This window comes from Doryrhamphus excisus, linkage group LG7, assembly GCF_037039965.1.
Source record: "Doryrhamphus excisus strain RoL-2023G ecotype Guam linkage group LG7, RoL_Dexc_Guam_v1.1, whole genome shotgun sequence".
NCBI lineage: Eukaryota > Metazoa > Chordata > Actinopteri > Syngnathiformes > Syngnathidae > Doryrhamphus > Doryrhamphus excisus.
Genome location: NC_136363.1, coordinates 8,573,280 through 8,593,081, shown reverse-complemented (window position 1 = coordinate 8,593,081; position 19,802 = coordinate 8,573,280). Strand labels below are relative to the sequence as shown.

The window sequence follows — 19,802 nt, the reverse complement described above, 5'->3', positions numbered from 1 at the left end:
GTGTTCAGGTTTTTGATAATCAAAATATGGTCACCCTACTCGAGCAGAAAAAGTTTGCCAAACTTCAAACTAAGGGATTTGATGAGCAAGCAAATGTGACATGTGGGCTTCTATCTTAAGTGGCATTTGTTCACTCCAGATTTAGTAAAGTGCCAGTAAGTTGTCAGCATCATCGATTTACAATCTTGTATTTCACCTTCACCTTATAGACAGAATTACAAAACAGGCTGTCAACCAAAGCCCAAGCTTTGTCTAAACTTCGCTGCACGACATTTCCAGGGCCGGGTGTTGGGTGTGTATTTTGTTTGAATCAAATGTGCGTACCTTTTTGCTTTGCACACTCTGGCATTTTGTAATTAGTTGTTCTGATTATATTACCTCGGCAACATGTGGGGTGTGTGTTTTGTAAGTGGGGAAATAATTAAAAAAGGGATTAGTGTCGTCCGGGACAGGCGGAATTATACACTGGCTCTGGCTAGCTCTATCTTTTTGCACATCAGTGTTGCTAATATCATGGCGTTATTAGCTTGACTATCATTCTCCCCCGACTGTGTGATAGTGCAGGATTATGGAAGGTGCTGCTGTGGCCAGTGAACCAGGGAAAAGCTGTGTGATTTGTCATAGCATGGTTAATTATTGTGTTGTTTGCATGAATGATATGGATCGAGAACAGAGCTGGTTCTTTTGACCCAAAGCCAATGGATGCTCAACATGTCCAAGAGTGTAGTTACTGTCTTGCACATGGAGACACTACTTTGCACTTTATTAGTAATACAATGGAAGGCCATTGGGTTTGGCTTGTGTTTTGTGTTGCATCAATGTTGTGAAGCGTTTCTGATGGGCGTCCAAGCATGTTGGATATTTTGGCACCCATTAAAATGCCTACCCTACTGGAGGGTCTAACCACCTACTCGATTAATCGAAACAACACACTTGAGATTAATCGACTAAGAAAATAATCGTTAGTTGCACCGCTACACCTGACCATTTTTAAATCTTCCTTAATGTGCTATAAATAGCAGCAACAGTGTGACGCAGACAAATGGAGCTGCAGAGGGATTATTCTGCCTTTCCTTTTTTCCCCCCTTCCTCTCTCTTCGTGGAAGCTATGAAGAGGGAATGGGAAGGATGGCTTTAGCGCCGGCAAAACTAATACCTTTAGCTCCTCTGTGTCATGCTTCCTTTTTGCATACAGTCTGCTGACACACTCTTTTATTTTGGACTTTCTCTACCTCGTGTCTTTTAGTTCCCATCGTGTTGCGGCATATACTCCACTTATCATGTCTCCGAGACACAATACAGCAAAGAAACAGTGTATAGAATATGTATATATGCAGTTGGAATAAAAAAAACAAACAAACATATATTAAATAAAATGAATAATGTTATTTTATGGTTGAATACGGCTCATTATTCATTCATTCATTCATTCATTTTCTACCGCTTTTTCCTCACGATTGTCGCGGAGGGTGCTGGAGCCTATCCCAGCTGTCTTTGGGCGAGAGGCGGGGTACACCTTGGACTGGTCGCCGTCCAATCACAGGGCACATATAGACAAACAACCATTCACACCCACATTCATACCTATGGACAATTTGGAGTCGCCAATTAACCTAGCATGTTTTGGAATGTGGGAGGAAACCGGAGTACCCGGAGAAAACCCACACATGCATGGGGAGAACATGCAAACTCCACACAGAGATGGCTGAGGGTGGAATTGAACCCTGGTCTCCTAGCTGTGAGGTCTGAGCACTAACCACTAGATACGGCTCATTAGTTAAATGTAAATAGTAATGATATCCAATCCATGTTCAATCCATGTTTGCCAGTGCTCTGCTGCCACATTTCAACTATTTCCTTCACTGCTAATCAGAGGCTTACCCCGAAAGGGTAAGTGAAACAGCAGGAGACCCCGAGTTTGGAACTTTATTAAAAGTTTGGATATAACGAGGAGGCATGTATTTAGACTGCAACAAAGTCGAGCTGTGTTCGAGCAGCAACATGCCGTTAACCCTGCCTACAGTCGCTGTCACATGTGATTGATTTTGTTTCCCCTCCATTTAATAACACCTATGGAGGATTTGATGTACAGGAATCCAAGTCAGAATTGGTTTAGCAAATGCTTGTTTCAGCATCCTGCTAGTTAGTCCCACAGTGAATTGGTGAAGTACACAACATGGAGATTCAAGTGTGAGTCTATTAATTATTGACATTTAACTATACACTCGTGGTGTACACCTTAGCATTCAGCTACTAAATGTGCCAAGCTTATAATGTACCTTGTAGAAAAAGATTGCTCTTATTAACTCATTAACAGGCTTCTTTACTTTTGCGTGTGATCTCACAGCGTCTCAACGTCACCAGGTCACGTGACGGTGCGGCACCAATTTGATATGATATATTATCCGGAAGTTATTAGACACCAGGAGCCGTGAGCGACACACTTGGGGAAAGAGTTGCTGCAGGGACCATAAAACGGCATGACGCCGCATCGAAAGGATCAGGTGCTTTGATAGAACTACGGCCAGTTGGCCAGGTCTAGATGGGTACCGCCACAGCTTAATTTATGTTTTGCCTCCTTACTCTCACTCCTAGAGCCAAATTTAGATTTTCTGAGTCATATATTATGAGTGTTTGTATACATAAACTCACTTCAACCTTATGCAAATTCTTTTTATAAATCATTGGAGAGGTGCATAGTATCATCATACCATTTTTAAAGGCCCAGAATTAATATGCTCATGATAAGCGTTTTTGAAAAGTTTACTTTACAGGCAATGCTTGTATAATGACCCCTCTCAATAAGTTGTGCTGATGCTTTTCATATGCATATATAAAACTGCAGTGACTTACATAAGCGATTCACTGTTCACTTTACAAAATTGGGTGAACTCATTCAAACAACTTTACACTTGCCGAGAGCAAAGTAGACTTCAATGCACGCAACAATCTCAGCACTTGGGAACCATACACCATGAAATTAGTAAACTACACACAGTGTGTTCTAGTTTGAAGTCGTGGCATCTTATTCCATAGATTTTTTTTTCCCTACAAACTTTTTTCCCCACAAACATCCAGAAATTAGCTGCTTGTGCGACATATTCAACCTTCAGTTTGCTTCAGTGCATTGCAAATCACAGAATAAAGATATTTAGGGCAATAAAGTGGGTACCTACCATAGTCTACTGCTGCTCGATGTTAGTGATTTGTCCATTCATTTGCAGACCCAACCATTATTTCAATATCCATGAAGTAGGATTCCTAAATTGAATATTTTCATAGTACAGCATAGGAAGTCTATTTACAACAGTCTATGTATGTGTTTTTAACATCATTAGAGCCCTCTAGACGTAAACTAACACCCCTATAGTCAACTTTGTATTAGCGTTATGTAATATAGTAGTCATATCACAGTGAATAAAGTGTTCCTGACATACTGTAATTAAAACTTGTGCTCATATGTGTTACTCTCAATGTGTTCCCCAGGTTAAGTAGTTTTCAGAATCCAACTCCAAATTTGACTCCCGTTTGCATTTTTTTTTCAATTTAGCAAAGTAATGTCAGTCTTCTCTTACTATGTGTTACTTCATTCCACAGTGTATACTATTGCATTATTTCAACCTGTCTAGAGCACTTACCAAGCACTTGATGCTACTTATTGAGCGCACACACTGCTGCTTGAAGAGTTTTGCACATCCCAAAACATGGAGGCATGCATGCTCAAAAGTGACGTATATTTAGTGGGGGAAGGCAGTTTGGTGCTCATGGGCAGGTCATATCATACAGTTTTACAGCTGCAGCTAATTGAGTCCATTGGGAATTTTGGGTGTGATTGAGGAAAAAAGGAATACAGTACATTTTTGTACATACCAGCCATAGACACACTAGAAATAACTGGGGGATAACTATTGGCAGATGATTGATTTATTATATTATATACACTAAACTTCATAATAGACCATAGTATAATTTATTTATTTGTTTTAAAGCACCTCTTGGAGTCTGTGTGTGCTACTAATCCCATTGAAATGTGTGTAAGTGTTAAATAATTAACACAACACGCTCTTTGACCCATTTTAGTCCGGAAGAGCTGAGCCACGCACAGCCCTTGAGGCCTTGTCCCAACTCACTGAGGATGGCAGCATACACACATTACACTTCACCCCATGTGACTGCGGTGCTGCAGGCGCTCTGTTAGAGAAAAGCGGATGCTGATTGACAGCTAACATAAGGTCTCCGTCACAGCTACTGTAATCGCATTCACTGTGGAAAGGAGAAGGCGTGCTCGGTGACGCCCTGACGGCCGCGAGGTATCAAATGCAGGATTTTTTACAATTTTTTTTGCCCGAGTCACTGTGAAAAGTACAAGCTTTACCATGCACTTGATGTGGTATTAGTTGTTGGGAGTCTTTGAGATGTTACTCTGTTAATCGTGTTCGTACAACGTGTCAATGTGCCCTCATGGGAGTTCAGTAGCAAATCATATGAAAATATAAGCGTATTTTATTCATAGCTGCACTACTTTCCAGTCTCTGTTTCTTAAGCCTTATGAAAAAACACATACATCCACCATCCATCCTCCAGAACATGTACCTTATTGGCCCGAATTTAAGATGGCCTCTCAAAATGGTCTAATCCCTTTAATTTACTTTGAATATTGCAATAACTGTTAACACTTTACAATAATTTACAAAATATTATTCATTTGCAACAAATATCTATAGAGCGATGCATGGCTTTTACGCCATTGTTTCATGTCACAGCTTTTCTTCAAACAAGAACAAAGCACCAGAGTACCATATTAAGTATCTCTCCTGTATGTGATTACGCTGTCTCTATAATTATGAAATAATCTCCTGGGTTTTGCAGCCTATAGTTATTGGCCACGCAGTCTAATGACATGGGATATTAAGGCTGCATTCATCTACAGCAAGAAATAATAAGGCCGGGATGTGTGCGCTCACATATTGCAACCACTGCATTGTCCTACATAGAGATCCATTTTATATACCGTATAGAATGCAATATGTTGGTGAAGCTAATCATTAATTCTAAGATCCTTCCACTGCACAGGAATATTATTCATTTATGAATAACAGACGATATATTATCAGAAAAGTAAAGTCAATCATTTGCTTCCCATGTTATGTATCATAGCACACCCCTTCAGCGTGACAGTGTCTATATCAAAGCTATGGGGGTGGGTGAAAGGTCAGTGCTGACTGAGGCAGACAGATAGACTTTTTAATTGGATGAGTTTTTTTTTTCTCATGACAAATTGGTCATGGCTGATGTGTAAGAGAGTCATTTTCCATGGCTTTTTTTTTTCCCTTAGCGTGATTGATGATAGTGTGGCCGATAAGGAATAAATGCTAAAATTGGAAATAGATGGATAAAAATCATAACAGACGGCAATACAAGCCTGTGTTAGCTGTCTCTTTAGTGTTTTTTTTTTTTTGACGTCACGGAAGGTTAATGTGGTTAATGGTGAAGGTTGCCATTCTCTTCAGTGTAATGAAAGAACACAAATGGGACATTTTCATTTCGAGATAACTTGGATAGCCTGTTGAGCAACATGGACAAAATGATAAAAATTTTTAACAGTGATTGGGAAAACATACTCCCAAGCCGAAACAGTAACCACATATTATATTTCATACTTGGGAAATGTCTATAGTCCTATTAGTTTTAGCTGTCATTGCCACAGTGAACAGTAAAGCAAAGCAGACACATATGAATATGTCATCGCATAACACAGAAAGAAGGCAGGGGATCAGAGAAATGACAGGGAGGAATTGTAGAGAATGATGGCAAAAAAGGAGAACAAAGTTAATCTCATTAAAGCCCACTGTGAAAGTCAGACAAAGGGCCAGTGAACACAACCCAGCTAAGGGATTGTCTATCTTTTGTGCATCGCATACTTTTTCCGTTAATGCCTCAGGATGAAAGTGAATGCATGAACAACAGGAGGGCTTTTGTCTGTGACCTCAAAACCAATTAAACGAAAACTCCACAGTGCTCTCGAATAAGTGGGTGGACACTGGAGGGGCGGTGGGGGGTTCAGGTCGTGATCAAGCTTGGGCATTTCTTGCTACCTGGATGACTCATTCAGCGGGAAGCTGCTGCTCTCTTGCGTGAGTCCTCCTCGTTCATCACTGCACGCCATGACGAAAGTTGTCACTCCATGTTTGCATGCATGTCAGTGAGAGCTCAAGTTAGATCTATCCTGGAAAGGTCATCAGTTAAAGTCATGAGGAGACCCTGGCTTTATGATGAATCTGTATCAAATAAGATGTGAAATTATACTTATTATTATTATTATTAGACTTCCAATGTATAAAATTGCGATTGCATGCATCTTTAATGCATTGGTTTGACCAAACTTTGATTTTCAGCACTTGACACAAACTCAATACGTTTTAATACGTTTTAAGCAAAACGGTTTAATAAAATTCAAATAGTCATCATAACTCCTAGAGCTAAGCCAGAAGGTAACGCTCTTGATTTACCTTGCTTGATGTGTTTCTACATTTCCTATGTATAGCCATGAATTTTGGGTAGTGATTGAGAGATCCTACATCAAGAGAAGCCGGTGAGGCAGCTCGAGTATTGTGGGCATGCCTAGCCAGGTGGAGGCCCCGTGGTAGATCCGAGGACACGCAGGAACGATTGTGTCTCACAGCTGGAATGAGAAAGCCTTAAGGTCCCCCAGATGGACACCAGCTCAGATCGTTTCCCCAGCACCCCCGACCTGGGTAAGTGGGCAAAAGAAAGAATTGATGGCTGGATCATAAATCCTTTGTTTACCTTGGCCAACTTTTGAGACACTTTTGGAGCGAGTCTCTGTGTCTTCAGGTCACTGGTGTGTGTGAGTGACAGGAGGAAATGCTCTGACTCGCTTAGGAAAACGTTTTTTTTTTTTGCGACTTTAATCAATCTGTAGACCCCAAATATAAGACAATCTGTCTTGACAGCTTCAAAAGCTTGAGTTGAGTTACTATATTGACTTGATAATTTTCCTCAAGGCAAGACAACATAGCTTTAGATGAAATTTCCCCCCGGCCCTTGTGGCTGCAATGATCAATACAATGTAACATTTTGATTTGCTATTTGTCTTCATGTCCTGGATCTGCTGTATAATCATGCTAATGCAAAAAGCCTTATCCCTCACACCTTCGGGGGCTTTGACAAATTACACTCTTCTTGTCCATTGGCTCATTTCCCAAGCAGGACCTTGCTGCCTTACGGCTGTTTTTTTTCCCATTCATTTTACTCAGTTCCCATAAAAGCTCTTTTGTTGTCTATTGAAAAAGGTGATGTGAAGATATCTACCTAGTCAGTCTGTGCATTGCAACATCTTTGTGTTGTGCTTGTCTCAAATCTTGTAAGATTCAATTGAGTCTTTACTACTCGTTAAAACTCTAAATTCAAGTGGAATGAATAAGAGATTATATTCCTTTCTAAACAATGCAAAACTAAAAGCATCAACTCCAAATTCATTTAACATGTTTTTCTATGGATCACAACCCGTCCACTAAGTTTGGTGAAAATCCGCTCAGTGGTTTCTGCCTAATCCTGCTCCCAAACAGTTGACTGACGGTCCAGTAAAAAAGCAAACAAAACTCCACTGTGTCCTTGGTGAGGATAAAAAGAGCCCGAGTGGGATGATCGGCCTCAAATCACATCACGGCTTTGAGCCACAGACAATTAGTTTTGAAAGAGAAAGTGTTCAGGTATGATTAAAAGAGCATAAATGATACCTTTTATGTCCCAGTGAAGATGATAGGAGAGCTGTACAACAAATATACAGTTTATTGATTAAAAAGTGTTTTAAAAAGCAGCTCTTGATCTGCATTAGTTGTCAGTCCATTGCTTTATTCCAACCACTTAGTTTGAAGGAAGATTATTTGATAGGAATGCTTAGTTGCAATTGATTAAGGAAGCACAGTTAAAAGCTATGTGGGATGATTTGAGTTATAATAGCAGTTAAGGATGTGCGTGTGTGATTTAAAATACTGCTAACGCAAGTGGGTTGCATCTGAGATAAATCCCTAAATTACGTCCGACTTTTGAGAATGTAAATGTTCAATTATAAGCACTTTCGGACAATAAAAGTGCCTATTTGAAATTGATTATCCCTTCACTTCTTTTCACGCACTCTTTCCCTGCAGATGGAGACCAACTGTTGTGGGGGAAAGACCATCTTGTTTCGGTGATGAGAAGTGCAGTATGAAGCTCTAATTTCTCTCAATAGCTCTTGAAAATAAATCTCAACGGATTTACTGGTTGCTATTACTTTGTATAATGCTCAGACTTGAACTTAATTAGCTTTCTTTATGCATTATTTTGACCTTTATATATTGTACTAGCCTTTAATACGTGGGCTCCTTGTCAGTGCTTATTCTTTTAAAGGCAAAGTTCTGACTCTGCAATATTTGCAGCTTCCATTATAAAAAGTGCACAAGAGCAGATTGTGTGGCAACAGAGTTTTATATGCCATTTAGTTTTATGAATGTCAGTAAGTTACTGTTGCTAATGGCTTGTTGTGAAATCATGCACACATTTAATGACCGCAGGAAACTTAGTATCTTTTTTTGAACAGATAGTCCAGTAGTCGTCACTCATCACTTGCCTTACATGCAATGTATATGGAAGTAGTTCATCATCACTCCATCCCAATTTAGGTCTTTTTTAAATTTACTGGCAAGGAACAACTCAATTTATTTGAAGCGAAAACAGTAACCCAACTTCACACTTGATGTATTACCCCAGTAAACATTTTCCTAATGAGTTTATTGTCTCCATTGCTTGTTTTAAGTTATTTTCTAAATGATGGTCACATCTAGAGTACATGTGATAGTAGGGGGAGTGTATTTGGGAGATGATTACATTCAAATTAGGAAACAGGTTTAATAAAACGTGTCTACCAATGACTGATAACAATGCCAAATTAGGGTCATAGCAAAGACAAAGACATTGGTTGCTTTTTTTTTTGTTCATAAAAACACTTGGACATTTTGTCATTGTAGAGCAAACTGTGCAACTTTTGACATCTACACACAAGGCAAACGCCGCATTAACCTTGAGCATTTTTACAATTTTGATCTGTATGTTTGCTGTGCCTCTTTGCATATCTTTTCATTGCATGTTGTGTCGCCTCTCTCCCAACATTTGTTTGTTTTTGATAAGCCGTCAGTTAAATAGAAGGGCCACGATGCCGCAATCAGTCCTTGAAAACTCACTTAAATTCGTTTAGACTTGTGTTTGATGGACATAAAAGGAGAGCTTTGTGATTGTCATTTCTTCTTTCAAGAGTGACCTTGGAGTTTTTTTTTTTTTTTAATTTCTGCTCTTCAGAAGCTGCTTTGTGTTTTGAAAGATGTCCTGGTGATTTGTGTGCATTGTCAGGTTGCGACTCACCAAACTACTGTCGACTATGGATTTGTATGCTTTGACACAGCCGCCAAATTGTCCATAGGTATGAATGTGAGTAGTTGTTTGTCTATATGTACCCTGTGATTGGCTGGCCACCAATCCAGGTTGTACCCTGCCAAAGTCAACTGGGATAGGCTCCGGCATACCCTTGCACCCCTACTGAGGATCAGCGGTATAGAAAATGCTTTGACGCAGCTCAGGTCTCCCAGTAACAACATATCCAGGTATATTGTTGTGTATTGAATTAAAAGACTCATTAAACTGGGCCACCAGACCCTTTATGGTTTCAGCATTCATGGTTCACTTGCGGTAAACAGCATAGCTCAGTCCTTTGCCTCCCTATTAAGACATTCTGAGGCCAAGTCATGAATCTCACTGGCAGACAGATCAATTGTTGAACAAGTGGCATTGAATTTTCTACTAGCGTGCATTGAGACCCTTAGGTTTATGTTTCTGGCCCATCCCTGCTCCTTTGCAGACTGTAGGAAGGAAGTGTGTTTTTAACTGCTTAGACTAGGAAATATATTTATCCTTACAACCGTGTTTGGCTTTTATCAGCTACTTTATCCTCACAAACCCTGGACTAAAGAGGGCCATTTTGCTGGGAAAATATATGTAACATAGTTCTGCATCTTCAATACAATTATATATAGATGATTTTGATATTAAATAAAAGCGAGACTCTGTAAGTGTAACCGATGCTGTTAATAAGTGACTTTTACTGGTTGAGGAATGATACTTGTGCTGTAGTTAGCTTTCAAACACTGCCAAAGTCTGCCACATTCGTGTTTTGTGCAATAGATTGATTTATGGCATATGCTGTTCCCAGCCTACTTACTTGTTTTTGACATTTTCACATTTAATTGCTGGTGGTTTTAATTGCCGTCTGTTTTGCTAAAATTGATTTTCTTCTGCTTTTAGCGGATATTTATGTGAACATATATAGTATACATATATTGATACAAGCATGACGAAGCCACTACTATTGCAACATAGATGCAGCCCAGTATGGTGGTATTATAAGGATTTAATGCCCATGTTATGGTTGAAGACGAGTGGAAGAAAAAAACAGAGAGTGCCGCAATGACGTGTTATTCCCGCAAAGATACATTTCTTTCAATCAGTGTCCACATTGTATTTTCTATGAAGTCAGAAAATTAGTTGGGGAAAAAGTTGATGGGGTTCCCTTAGAAGGTTTAACAATATTCCCTGCTGGGAGCAGAATTCTTCCAGTAAATTATACAGAAGGCACAGAAATAGAAGAACGGATATTTTGGTACTGTTAGACCAGGGAGGTAAAGGAAAGGAGGGCGGCTTGAAACTCCCTTACCTGAGACATAACGGCCCTGAAGGCCTTGTTTCATACTATGGTAAAGGTTGATGGTTTCTATGTCTTGAGGGATGGGTGTTTCAAGAACTAGAAGACCTGTATTGGTGTTCTGTTTTATGTGGAGTACACAAAGCCCCGGTGTACAGTGAAGGTCAAAGCCAACACTCGGATACTGCCCTTCTGGACTTTCACGGTGATTACCTCGGATGGAGCATTGATATGTCTCGAAAAGCAGTGTTTGCTCATATGTGTGTGCTGTACATGTGGATTAAAGCAGCCCGTGCAATAATCCGCATCATTAAAATGCTGAAAGTTTAGTTTGGGCTTTAAAGTCACTGTGACCCTCACTCCACTGTACAGACCTGCATACAGAGCAGACTCCTGATTGATCTTTCCAAAGTGGCTGCAATTACAAGGGACGTTTTTCTCCCCTCCTCTCCAGAATGTCCCTCGACTTAACTAACCGTGGAAACACCCACATGTGAACATGAGCTGTGTTCATTAGATGGCATACGCCGATGCGATCATGCCCGAAAACGGTGATTTAACATGTTTGATCCTGCTGTGAAGCCGATCACCTCTGACACCGAAACTGCACCCATTTGTCATTATGCATACATGAGTCTCGCCCCTGGAATACAGAACAGATGACATCACATTTTCCATCGTATGAAAGGTTGTCTTTGTGCACAATAATGAAAGGCATTCACAGGGTGCTTCACTCTTGGGTCTGTTTTAATCAAATTATCCTTCATTTCTATGGGAGCAAATTATTTGAATGACATGCACCGGCATTCACATTAATCCGCCATAAATTATACACAGATACATCATGAACTGGGGGGGCGTGGTCGCAAAAGTCACTATAAGGCAAGCTGAATGAGCAGAAAAATTGTGAAAAATGAAGACCTGTATTAACCATCCTCTTCACATACTTCTATGGGGGCACCGACACAGCACCAGGATGACAAGTCTCAATTCAATCTCTCCGTTCTATCGCTCCTGCTTGGAGAGAAACGGACATGTGGTCTTTCCTTTTCGCTTCACCTCCCATTCACAGCATAGCAAAGGTGTGGATGGGTCTGTGCGCACCGATGGGCATGGGCTATTTGCATATTTTGAAATATGTATTTCAATATCTGACAGTAATGTGCAGGCTATGGGTTTGCTGCATGGATAAAAGAGATTACTAGTTAGCTTCGAACAACGTGGGGGAGAATGACAAGGTAAGATGCCAAAACTGTACCACTTCCACAGGGAATGGGGGGAGAACGTCTTTTTACTATTTCATGTCAGACATGCAATGGCTCCATGCATTGTGAAGGTAATGTAATCTAAAATACAATGCATCCGGAAAGTATTCACAGCGCTTCACTTTTTCTATATTTTGTCATGTTACAGCCTCATTCCAAACTGAAATAAATTAATCTCTTACCTCTTACCACAATTCTACAAAAAATACTCCATTATGACAATGTGAAAAAAGTTTTTTTTGACATGTTTTGAATTTATTAAAAATAGAAAACAAAAAATCACATTTACATAAGTATTCACAGCCTAAATTGAGCTCAGGTGCATCTTTTTTCCACTGATCATCCTTGAGATCTTTCTACAGCTTAATTGGAGTCCACCTGCAGTAAATTCAGTTGATTGGACATGATTTGGAAATATAATAACTGTCTATATAAGGTCCCACAGTTTACTGTGCATGTCAGAGCACAAACACCAAGCATGAAGTCAAAAGAACTGTCTGTAGACCTGCGAGACAGGATTGTCTTGAGGCACAAATCTGGGGAAGGATACAGAAAAATGTCTGCTGCTTTGAAGGTCCCAATGAGCACAGTGGCCTCCATTATTCGTAAATGGAAGACGTTTGGAACCACCAGGACTCTTCCTAGAGCTGGCCGGCCTTCTAAACTGAGCGATCGGGGAAGAAGGGCCTTAGTCAGGGAGGTGACCAAGGCCCCGATGGTCAGAGCTCCAGCGTTCCTCTGTGGAGAGAGGAGAGCCTTCGAGAAGGACAACCATCTCTGCAGCAATCTACCAATCAGGCCTGTATGGTAGAGTGGCCAGACGAAAGCCACTCCTTAGTAAAAGGAACATGGCAGCCCGTCTGGAATTTGCCAAAAAGCACCTGAATGACTCTCAGACCATGAGAAACAAAATTCTCTGGTCTGATGAGACAAAGATTGAACTCTTTGGTGTGAATGCCAGACGCCATGTTTGGAGGAAACCAGGCACTGCTCATCACCAGGCCAATACCATCCCTACAGTGAAGCATGGTGGTGGCAGCATCATGCTGTGGGGATGTTTTTCAGCAGCAGGAACTGGCAGACTAGTCAGGATAGAAGGAAAAATGAATGCAGCAATATATAGAGATATCCTGGATGAAAACCTGCTCCAGAGCGCTCTTGACGTCAGTAGACTGGTCATGTACCTTGACCATATAGACAGTAGACATACACACAGCCAAGATCTCAAAAGATTGGCTTCAGAACCACTCCGTGAATGTCCTGGAGTGGCCCAGCCAGAGTCCAGACTTGAATCCGATCGAACATCTCTTGAGAGATCTGAAAATGGCTGTGCACAGACGTCTCCCATCCAACCTGATGGAGCTTGAGACTTATTGCAAAGAAAAATGGGCAAAACTGCCTAAAGATAGGTGTGCTAAACTTGTGGGATCATATTCAAAAAGACTTGAGGCTGTAATTGCTGCCAAAGGTGGATCAACAAAGTATTAAGCAAAGGCTGTGAATACTTATGTAAATGTGATTTTTTTTGTTTTCTATTTTTAATAAATTCAAAACATGTCAAAAAAACTTTTTTCACATTGTCATAATGGAGTATTTTGTGTAGAATTTTGAGGTAAGAGATTAATTTAATTCAGTTTGAAATGAGGCTGTAACATGACAAAATGTAGAAAAAGTGAAGCGCTGTGAATACTTTCCGGATGCACTGTATGTGTTATCAGTGTAACATTAATGACAACTACTGACATTTTCAATCGTGAGGCAGCAATGTTCATGTGATCATCGTAATATTCTTTCAAAAAATATGGGCAAAAAAGTGGGCCATGCATTGTTTTGTGACATTTTTACATCATGGAAAGAACCAGACTAAGTTGTCGATGCCATCAACTGATTCAGACCAGAGAAAGTCAACTATATGCATTAAAAACACCCCTAATGAGTCGCATCACATCATGGGATATGTACAATATCACACTCCAGTCAAAAACATTCACCCCTTTCATCTTGCCATGGCCAAAGCACATTTCACTGGGAAAAAAGCTCATTAAAAAGTAGCACTTTGGGCCCAAGCAACGGAAAACTGATTTAGTGCCACACTATCAAGACAATAATAAACTAATACGGCAAGGTGCAAAGGAACCATAGAATCGGCCACAACACCCTTCATAAGACCTCCGTCAGTCTGCTCCGCACTGAATTTGGTGCTCCCTGTAGTCCCCTTCACTCTCAGACGTCTGGGTTGTGTGAAAAAGGGGTAAGGTATAAAATCTGGAATGATTTTAATACATGAGTGCAGTATGTGTGTTTAGGATAGCTTTACTGTTGCAGCAAAAGCTTCACCGTGTAGATTTAGCTATGCATGTTCCGCACCGAATATATCACACTAGCCCCATCAATTTTAGGAGGTCATTTGTAGCATCACTTGTGTTACTGTGTCCTATGATAAAAACCCCACCGTCTCCTCAAATGACTTTGCCTTTAACAACTGCGCAAGTGCCTTGTAAGCAAGAACTCTCATTAACATACAAATCAGGGGACACATTAAGTGTTTGTGAAGTATGATATGCATTTACTTTTCCAAAGCCTGGGAATTAAGTGCCTTGTCCCTGCAATTGTCAATGCTAGTCATGTTTTTTTTTTGGTTGGCCAACAGTTTTTTAATTTGTTTCACATTAACATTTCCGTCTATATATGCATACAGCCTTGTTAATCCTAATCATTCCTACCATTTCAGTGCCTTCAGGGATATTTTGATAGACTGTGTTTTTGCATTGTGGCCACTTAGAATAGAATACAACATAATAAAAGATGGGCTTCTTGATTTTAGATAAAAAAACAAGATTACCAGACGTAGTTTAAGTGTTTTTGCGAAATAGGCCTTTCCTTGAAAGCCATTATGGTGCACAGGATGTACTAACTAATATGTCTGCCGTGTGCAATCTCTTAACTTCACATTTGCATGCTAAAATGCTCCCATCCTAATAATCCACTGTACTTAGATCTGTTCTCTCTCTCTGTGCTTACAGGTTCACCGGCCCCAACCTTCCCTCACCCATTATTAGCAGCAAGAACTGGCTTCGTCTGCATTTTACATCAGATGGCAACCATAAGATGAAAGGTTTCAGTGCCCAGTACCAAGGTAAGGATAAGATGGACCATGTCAAAAGAATTATGCAAATTGATTTCTATCTGCATCTTTGCCCAAGTGCCAAAATCCAACCAAAAACCTGCATATGGAGGAAATCAAAAGGAGATTCAAATCAGTACTGATGCAGTGAACTCTGCAACAGTTGCCCTCCAGAGATGAAGCACTTACGCTTTGCATTTTTGGACCGCTTCACCCACAAGCACAAAATCTGAACCTGCGAACTTGTGTCAAAAGATAATTTAAAATATAAGAGGGCGTTTGCCATGAAATCTGCTGAGCACAATCCTGTTCCCAGGGAAATAAAATGTTAATGACCTTACTTTTCATTTTGTTCCACTCTCAAGATGACACTGAACGGAGAAGATGATTTCAAGCCCAGTGGAGGAAAAGTGACAAGATTTGTTATGGCTTTTAGCACAAATGAACAAAGTCATTTTATTAGTCACCCAAATAATATAAGACGTATGTATATGTATGAGAAATAGTCATCTTATATTCAGGGTGACATGAAAAGCAATGCAGTCTGAGCTTTTCTGCTTGTCACTCACACATTCACACCAGTGACATGTAGGACTGCAGTGACAAGTAATGGGAATTTTGGCTCTTCAAGGGAACCGTCTTTTCTGGCCTGGACGTTGATGCCCAAATAAAATTCTTCCCAGTGCCGCTTCAATTTCTTTTGCTGTTACTGTTTAGGTTCAAGGGCCAACTCTGAGAAGGGATGATCTGGGGAAAAACAGATTATTCCTCCAGCAAAAAAAGGTTGCTCTCTAAGGTTGTCTGTGCTTCAGAGACAGCGGGGGGAAGACAGACAAATAAGAAAGGAAGCAGGGGAGCAATATAGTATACCATAGAATAAGTAATGGAAAGGTAGCAATCCTGAGGGATTACAGGTCCACGTATACAGTAGATACCGTACATTTGTTTGGAAGATCAGAAAGAAATTGGAGACTTAATACTTTAATTAGATTAAACTCACATATCCCCATTTCTTATCCCCACTGGCCATTCTCATGGTGACACTTGCCATAATGCCACAGCAAGCTTTCAGTAAACCCTTTTATTACCTGCTGGTAGCTAAGATCTCGTGATGATACTCCTTCGTTTTTTTTCCCTCTTCTTTCAGTTTTTTTTTTTTTTTTTTTAGTAGTCAGCCACATCAGAAACAAGCTTCTTTGCCATAATAAGATGACGTACCGACATGCCAGCATAATTGCTTTGAATTCTATCGAACGAGAAAGTGAGCAAAGCAGATGAAAACAGTTAACTGTCAGGAACTGACAAAGTAATCAAACCGAATTAGCGTAAAAGCGAGCTGAGATGTCGTTTGTTGAAATTGTTCTATAAATATTCACTCAGGTGATGGCTATTTATTTTTCTCAATTCATGAAATGGTGACCCTCTTCCTCTTCACAATCTCTAATTTATTGATTTTCAGACCTGACTAAATAAGTACAATTCCTTATTTATAAAGCAAATATTTTCATAAACACAGAAAACCTGTTTACGACCTTCTAAATATGTCATTTTTTTAATTAAAGCCCTCTAGACATGAAATAACAACCCTACAGCCACTTTTACACTGCTGTTACCCGCCATAGTAGGCATAAGGGCACCCATGCTTGTGTGTGTAGCTTTAAAAGTTTGAGTGCAAGGGGAGGTAAGTGACATTGGGAGCTCAGTGTTGTGTTAGCTTAGCATGGGGTACAACTGCTATAGTAGCCTGCGTTAGGAAATGTGCCTGTGGTGAGATAATTCAGACCTGCAATAAAAGCCTGTTTTTCCGACGATCAAGTGTGATGCTTGTTGTTTTAAGCACAACGTGGTGAGGGATTACTTTAATCGGATGTAATATTTAAGCATGTTACAATATTATAGTCAATTCTGCATTGTTGAGCTGTAATAGTTTGTTTTCTTGTCTAAACAAAAAAGAGTTGTCTCGTCTGCAACAGGTTCAAAATTCTGCTGCGCGGTTATTGACCCGATGCAACAGAAGGGCTCACATCAGGCCGATTCTGAAAGCTCTCCATTGGCTCCCTGTCTGATTCCGTGTGAATTTTAAAATCCTGGTGCTCACTTTTAGAGCCTTGCACGGCCAGGCCCCTGTCTACATACGAGACTTGTTACGTCCCTATACCCCCTCTCGGAGGCTGAGATCGTCAGATCAAAATTTACTCATGGTCCCTCGTAGTCGTTTTAGGACTTTTCAGGTTGTTGCGCCGAGGCTTTGGAATGACCTTCCACCCTCCCTACGTTCGCTTGACTCTGTCGATGCATTTAAGAGTAACCTTAAAACTCACTTGTTTTTGCAGGCATACCCAGCTCAGTAGATTTAGGGTACTATGACCATCATATATTTATGTCTATTTTATTGTATACTGTTTTTATGTACTGTTTTATGTCTATTTTTATTGTACATTGTTTTATTGTATTTTTTATGTGTATTTTAACCCTGTGTTTTGCCTTTTGTGAAGCACTTTGCGACTTTTGTCTGAGAAAGGTGCTATATAAATAAAACTTACTTACTTACTGTGCTGTTTTGTTTTTCCTCCCCCAGTCAAGAAGATGACTGAACTGAAGTCCCGAGGTGTAAAGATGTTGCCGACCAAAGACAACTACCACAAACTATCAGTGTGTAAGTCACGAAAAAGAACTCCTCATAAGTGATCAGTGAGATAAGTAAGTCTTTGTTCATCATTGGCAAGATGACTTCTATTTGATATTGCATATGCCATCTACAGAAATACTCCAAGAGAATAAAAGGGGCTGAAAAGGCTCGGCACTGCTCGTCGGACTTCAATTTTCATGCCTGCGAATAATATTTGTTGACATTCTTGACAGCACAAGTTCCGTTTTACAAGCGTAAAGACCAGTAAAAAGTGCAGCTTGTCTGCTGCTAGTCCACTTTTGCCATTTATTTAAATGATTAAAATTAAAATAGGACTTATTTGATGTATTTGTCTGAACTATTATTACCATTTCAGTCGGCATCATCCCGTGTCTGAAATTACATCAGAAGGTGGAAAAATGCCAGGTCGACTTTCCACCACCAACGGCATTTTGATAACATTTATACAGAACAGCAATTTTTATTTATATAATTTTTATATATTGAAAAATGAAATCATTTATTTTCTTATTTTCCCATTTGTATTTTTTGTGTGTAGTGTCTCAAATGGGTGTGGCCCAAGGACACAACATGTGTCCCGACCCTGGCATCCCAGATCGTGGCAAAAGAAAAGGTTCAGACTTCAGGTAGAAACAAAGAACGCATGCAAAGTCTTTCAGCGTTAGTAGAGATCCGTGACATTTTTCTTCCTGCCTATGGAATCCGGCTACAGGCGCGGAGCCACCGTGCATTTCTCCTGCGACGAGGGCTACGAGCTGCAGGGCTCCAAGAGCATCAGCTGTCTCAGAGTGACTGACAGCTATGTGGGCTGGAGTGACGAGCGGCCCATCTGCAGAGGCAAGTGTTGACACTGCGCTTGACCGTGTTGGCACACGGTGGACTGGGGGGGTCAACACCATATGACCTCCTCTTCCTGCTTCATATTGGTTACTGAGGTTACCTGGTTTGTGTGAGTCTTTGCTGTATATTATTTTAGATAATACACAGGGATTGGCAATGCTTCCTTCTTCCATCACTTGAGGATTGCAGGCATTTGGTAACAGATGTCTTGTGTGTAGAAATGGCTTTTATATCCGCATGAGATACTAATTGTACGTACAAAAGAGGGTTTCTAGTTTCAGTAAGACCATATGATTTTAGCCACACAAGACAATAGAAATGATTAGTAGTTAAATACAACGTGACGCACATGACGAATGTAATTATATGGTCAAGTGGTCAGGATGTTGGCCAGTTTGGGAAGATCTGGGTTTAAATCTTCATTTGGCATCTTTGTATGGAGTTTGTATCTTCTCCATGTGCGACTCAAAACACTGTAGTAAAGTGTCGCAAAGAAATAATATATGTAGAAAACATCAATGACTGATGGAACTAGCAAAAATGCCTGTTTAAAATGTTCCTCTCCATCATCCTCATGAAAGCGTCGGTATGGAGCCTTTGTCTTGCTTCACTTGCTTAAATGATTATTAGGAATAATTGAAGATCTGTATCTTAATTTAGCATTAGTCATTCTTCCAATGAACAGCGCTATCATTAGCATATGGATGGGATGAAAAAAAAAAGTTTATCGTTTTCTTTTTTTGGCTACGCTTTTGCTGGTTGCTCTGCTGCAGTCCCTCTGCACTGTATTATTTTTATGGGGGTCACCCTCAGGGTCAGAACAACTCATATTAATTGCCCTTAACTTTCTTAAGCTTTTTTCGCTGGGAGTTTTATAGGGTATCAGGGCCCTTAATTTTAGGTTACTCTAGGTACACACAATCACACACTTGCCTTCAAGCACTCATTGAAATTCTGCTTTAATTTGAAAGGACGTTTAACAGCTCCAGCATGCAGACACCCGCGGGCCCTGATAAGAAAAGTCACATTGTCCTTTGAAGGATGCGTCGCTTCAAAGTGTTCACAGTTTAGAGTCCACGGTTATTATTATTATTATTGTTATTCTACAGTATCGTTCAAGCTATCTGTTGTAGTCACTGTATCACTGGTGTCGGTGCTAAATATTTTGCA

At 40.2% G+C, this 19,802-nt stretch overlaps 1 protein-coding gene across 1 annotated transcript in view; it reads left to right on the top strand.

The window, feature by feature from the left end:
* The window catches only part of csmd2 (CUB and Sushi multiple domains 2), a 153,093-nt gene that overhangs the window by 52,041 nt on the left and 81,250 nt on the right, over positions 1 to 19,802 (top strand). Inside the window, exons 6-9 of the mRNA XM_058046312.2 lie at positions 15,042 to 15,154; positions 17,721 to 17,798; positions 18,331 to 18,418; positions 18,505 to 18,629. Coding sequence (XP_057902295.2) covers positions 15,042 to 15,154; positions 17,721 to 17,798; positions 18,331 to 18,418; positions 18,505 to 18,629 — 404 coding nt within the window. The remainder of the gene's footprint in view (positions 1 to 15,041; positions 15,155 to 17,720; positions 17,799 to 18,330; positions 18,419 to 18,504; positions 18,630 to 19,802) is intronic.